Below are 6,000 nucleotides of genomic sequence, written 5' to 3' on the forward strand. Positions count from 1 at the left end.
GAATAGCTCACACATGCTGTTCCCTGCCACATCTTATTTTTCCTCTATTTCATACGACACACATCTCTCGTTCAATCCATTTCTATGTTGTATTATTCCTCATTGACATAATACAAATTGAATGTTGGGGGGCAAATAGCTGGTGGGTAGCAACAGGAAGTGTGTTTTAGAAAGGCCAAAGTGACTTGATAGTAATGTCAGTGCCATTTGTGTGATTTTGTACGAAGGCAAGGCACATTTTCACTGGCACAAACATGCATCAAGCACACACACACACACACACACACACACACACCAACATGAACTTGTGACAACAATTACACCAACGCTCACATGAGTCAGCAAGCATCAAAATTGAATTTCTGATTCTGTGTCTGTGTGTGACTGTGTGCCCACTGCTCAAGTCACTATTGGACAGGCCCTAGAGTCAGTACAGACCAGCCAACCTGTGAACACACACAGATACATTCACACACAAAGATGTGGCTAATTGCAGTCACAGAGTTTAAGTCACAACTCAGACTCATTAATCCTGCATGTGACAGTGGACTATCCATCACAAAACCTGCTCCTGTGATATAAATAGAAGTCAGTGAAGCCAGCAGCAACTTCAAAAACAAAGACTTGGTCCCTGTACTGATGAAAGCTCATTACAGTCTGATTGTTGTCATCTGGGAAGTCAAGAAGAAGTGACCAGTGTAGGGGTTGTTCTTCAAAAGAAATAATGCAATACACCCCACTTTTTAAAGTAATGCATTACTTTTTCTTATTTACACCCTGTCATGGAGGGTTACTGAAAGAGTCTACAGGGCAAAACCCCAGGAACCAAACGTGTCAGTGGGCCTTTACTGGCAAGGTGTCACTCAAAGAGACACATACCAACCAGAAACGACATAGAATAACTACACAGGGACTCGAAGACTTTGACTACAAAGAAATCAACAAAGAACTACAAAGAAATCAAAACAACTACAAAGAGACTCAAAATGACTGCAGAGACTCAAACTGGCTACAAATAGACTCAAAATGACAACAAAAAGACTCAAAATAACTACAGTGATTCAAAATGACTACAAATAGACTCAAAATGACTACAAAGAGACTAACAATAACTACAGAGATTCAAAATGGCTACAAAGAGACTCAAAATGACTACAGAGAGTCTCAAAATGACTACAAATAGACTCGAAATGACTACAAAGAGACTCAAAACAACTACAAAGAGACTCAAAATGACTACACAGAGACTCAAAATGACTACAAAGAGTCTCAAAATGACTACAGAGATTAAAAATGACTACAAATACACTCAAAATGACTACACAGAGACTCAAAATGACTACAAAGAGTCTCAAAATGACTACAGAGATTAAAAATGACTACAAATACACTCAAAATGACTACAGAGAAACTCCAAATGACAACAAAGAGACTCAAAATGACTACAAAGAGACTCAAAATGACTACAAAGAGACTCAAAATGACAAAAAATATACTCAAAATGACTACAAATAGACTCAAAATGACAACAAAGAGACTCAAAATGACTACAAAGAGACTCAAAATGACAACAAAGAGACTCAAAATGACTACAAATAGACTCAAAATGACTACAAATAGACTCAAAATGACTACAAAGAGACTCAAAATGACTACAAATAGACCCAAAATGACTACAAAGAGACTGAAAATGACTACAAAGAGACTCAAAATGACTACACATAGACTCAAAATGACTACAAAGAGTCTCAAAATGACTACAGAGATTAAAAATGACTAAAAATAGACTCAAAATGACTACAGAGACTCAAAATGACTAGAGACTCAAAATGACTACAAAGAGACTCAAAAAGACTACAAAGAAACTCCAAATGACAACAAAGAGACTCAAAATGACTACAAAGAGACTCAAAATGACTACAAATAGACTCAAAATGACAACAAAGAGACTCAAAATGACTACAAAGAGACTCAAAATTACTACAAATAGACTCAAAATGACAACAAAGAGACTCAATATGACTACAAATAGACTCAAAATGACTACAAATAGACTCAAAATGACAACAAAGAGACTCAAAATGACTACAAAGAGACTCAAAATGACTACAAATAGACCCAAAATGACTACAAAGAGACTCAAAATGACTACAAATAGACTCAAAATGACAACAAAGAGACTCAAAATGACTACAAAGAGACTCAAAAAGACTACAAAGAAACTCCAAATGACAACAAAGAGACTCAAAATGACTACAAATAGACTCAAAATGACTACAAAGAGACTCAAAATGACAACAAAGAGACTCAAAATGACTCCAATGAACTAGATTTAACGGGTCAAACACATTCACACAAACTCTAGCTGCTCATTCGCCGAGCCTAGTGGACTGGTTCAAGCCTATTGGATGTCACTAAAGCAGTGGTCATACCTCATGAGGAGGAGTCTTTTAAATTGTTTATCAGATAACATGTTTCTCTTCAGCACAAGACTACCCAGGCTTCAGAGGCTTCATATACTGCATATGACTAATTTAGTGAATCTTTAATAATTATTCACCTTGAGGATGTAATTGATATAACAGTTTTTCACCTTAAATGTAGCTACATTTTAAAGAAACTCTTCATTGATTTCCCTCCACCTGAACTGCTTTGATTCATCCCTTTGTACACAATCCCACATTGCACAAACACAGTCCTAAGTAGAAATCTAATCAAGCATAATATTGAAAACACCTGTTTGAGTGGACTACAGGCATGTATGGGCTTTTTAAAGTAAAGAACGAACTAAAATGCCATCTGAAAATAGGGCTGTGTCCAAAATCACTCACTTGACTTGCTTAGTACTGTCTGTACAAAAGATATACATATATAGATATTCAATAGTTTCCTCAATAGTTAGCAGTAAAACTAATTGTAGTTGTATGCAATGCATCTATAAAATGTGGCATGTTGCATTGTGTGCTTGTTCGCAGAAAGCTCTGTACATGCAACATTGAAATAGATGGCAGATGTTACATACAGTAGGCTAACTCCATAGGAAAGGGGTAGTAATTTTAGAAAAGAAGGTCTTTCTCACAGCAAACATTTTGAAATGTCATTATTAAAAAAGCACACGTTCCTGATAACATAAACTATAATGCAGAATGCACCCTGAATTCAGACATCCTTTATTTTATTGTTCACACCTGTGCAATTCCAACTATGACACGCCAAAACCATAGAAACGTTGATTTCTTTAGGCAAATCCTACTCATTGTGCCTTTAACTTACAGTTAAAAGAGATTTTAATAATTAAGATGAAGTGACTCCACACCTCTTAATTACAGACCCACATTTGGGATTTTGGTAGTTGGGGAAACTACACATTATATCTTTAAAAATGTTCAGTATTGAGACACAGGAGGGTAATAATAAATGCAGAATGTAAATTTGTCTGGTCTTACCCCGAGCATCTTGTAGAGGTAGTGATACTGGGGTCCAGTGGAGTACATCAGGAAGGTCTTCAGAAAGAGCCAGGTGTTGGCTCCCAGCCACAACATCTACAAACACACACACACACACACACACACACAACACACATCTCAGCACAGCACAGGATGTACAGTAGTCTAAGCTACAGCCTTATAATCATTATCATGACATTGTCATAGATGTAAAAAAACATAGATGTAAAATAAATTCCAAACATTATCTTTCGTGTTTACTATTGGGCTGTGTCTTAATAGCATTTTATTTCTGTTTCAGAGTTTACATTTTACATTTGCATGTCATATATATATACGGTTGTAGTGGGCTTATGGACAAAGCACATTGTCACACTGTTAAAATAATCACCTAAGTCATTTTTTTTTTTGCCTAAATCATCTCCTCATGACGCCGGCCACCTATGGTAAAATCGCCTACATCCTCAGTTGATCAGATCACGTGATTTTACCCCTTTAAGATAATGGCCTATGTCAAGTTTGTGACTTAGACTGATTTATTATGCCTAAGTCAAAATAAAATGTGACTTGGGTAATTTTTTGAACATGCATTTGTGACTTAAGCAAGATATGGTAACACTTTATTTTGAAGGTGTCTACATAAGAGTGACATGAGCGTGTCATAAACATGACATGGGATGTGTCATGAACATTAATGACACTTTGAAGTAACATTAATGCTCATGATACTTGTCATGTCATGTTTCTGACAGGCTTGTGTGACTCTTATGTAGACACCTTCAAAATAAAGTGTCCATCCTTTGTTACATCCTTTTTTTAATGGAATGATCAATAAATGTCATATGTTACACTTTGGGTGAAGTTTTTTGTGTTTCCTGCAAAACTTGAAAAAATGAGTTAGGCGATTATTTTACCAGGGTGACGACATACAGTTTAATAAACTTCTATCAGTCCATTTCGTGCCTCCTCGAGATATAAGGTGCTAAACTAGCTCATGAGCAGGTAAAAAGCACATTAACAGCCAACGATATGTGTGGAGCAAACAGATGTATAGCCTGACAAAAGTTTCCCTACCAGGACCAAGTGCTTTCCTCCCTCGTTGGCGACCCAGCTCCGTACCGACACCACCATGATGCCTTCTGTGGCTCCGCAGCCCAAACTTTTTCACCAGAAAGCCTCGGTGTGACTCGTCCTCCCTCTCTATCTGTCTGCCTGTGTGCAGCGTCCACAGACCGGCCGGTGTCTGCTCCGTCCGTCCGTCCCCCCTCAACTCCTTCCTCCGTTACACCGCTGCTGTCTGCTCTGAGCGCAGTTTGACTTTTCATCCCCCACAAGTCTCCGCGGCGAAGAGCTCCGTGTGAAACACTTATCTCTTCATCTCGTCTCAGTTTGCTTCACGGCAGGCCTGACCGTTAAGTGAGCAGCATGAAACATCTTGAATAAAAGTAAGTTCGGGGCCAACAGCCTGAAGTTAACCAACAGACAGGAGAACAATACACACCGCTGCACACTGCTCCTCTCCGCCACTAGAGGGCGCCATGGTACAACAATTGTGTTTTTCGCTATAGCCCAGATTAAAAGACATTACATGTCACTTAGCAGACGCTTTTGTCCAAAGCGACTTACAATAAGTGCATTCAACCATTGAAGGTACTAGACTTAGACCACAAGAATCAAGTAAGTACATAACTTTAAGAGTCAACTGTCATCGCTAAAGGAGTGATATATGTTAAAGAAGAAAAGAAGAGGAAAGAAGAAGAGCATTTTTTTTTTTTTTTTCCACTTTTTTTTTTTTAAACACTGAAGTACACTTGCAGTTTTTCTCTGTCGGTTTGGTGCATTTCTCACATCACTATTAACATTTGCACAACAATTAGTTCAACCTCCACAACATTTAGTCATTTGTGCACATCATAATAGCAGTTTCTCATTCCTTACAACAAATTGTAAATGCTTTTGGACATGCATCAATTGCTTTCATACAACTCTCAAAATTACATTACCATATTTGTGAATGCTGAATTGTCATTCCATATGAAACTAATAGTCCTCATTTCATTGCTTGAGTCATTGCATACAAAAATGTTGAACTAGTTGTCAAAATCTGTCAAGCTAATGTTATACATTTTTTTTTAATCTTTTTTTTTTTACTGAATATGTCTCCGGAATTGAATACATTTCTCTCAGGTGAACCTCAGCTTTCACTGATGAGAAGGGGTCTGTGAAGCGTTAGTTGCAACCAATGATAAGCCACTTCTCTACAATCACTCAGAGCGGAATCCCATAAACACTTTACAACATCTATGAAACAAGCAGGACATAGTGTGGACCATTTCTACAACACTGTGACACTGTACTGTGCACAGCTCGACCCAAAGGCAGTTCATGTTTGTTGTAAATGGGTAAAGGGTTTTTTTTTCCTTTTGCACAATGCTGTAAACAAATTAGAATTGCAAAGAGCATATGCAGTAAAAATATGAAACATACATAATCAGTGTGTTGTACTCAGTTACCTCACTAAATACAGTAATGCGTAACTTTACTGTAGTTTTCA

General features: G+C 37.5%; 1 protein-coding gene across 1 annotated transcript in view; it reads right to left on the bottom strand.

Moving 5' to 3' along the window:
- The window catches only part of LOC131970144 (NADPH oxidase 4), a 30,297-nt gene extending 25,486 nt beyond the window's left edge, over positions 1 to 4,811 (bottom strand). Inside the window, exons 1-2 of the mRNA XM_059331437.1 lie at positions 4,521 to 4,811; positions 3,447 to 3,542 (exon numbers count right to left, since the gene is read on the bottom strand). Of these exons, the coding sequence (XP_059187420.1) occupies positions 3,447 to 3,542; positions 4,521 to 4,577 (153 nt within the window). The 5' untranslated portion in view covers positions 4,578 to 4,811. The remainder of the gene's footprint in view (positions 1 to 3,446; positions 3,543 to 4,520) is intronic.
- Between the last annotated feature and the right edge of the window lie 1,189 nt (positions 4,812 to 6,000).

Source organism: Centropristis striata, chromosome 4 (genome assembly GCF_030273125.1).
Source record: "Centropristis striata isolate RG_2023a ecotype Rhode Island chromosome 4, C.striata_1.0, whole genome shotgun sequence".
Taxonomy (NCBI): Eukaryota; Metazoa; Chordata; class Actinopteri; order Perciformes; family Serranidae; genus Centropristis; species Centropristis striata.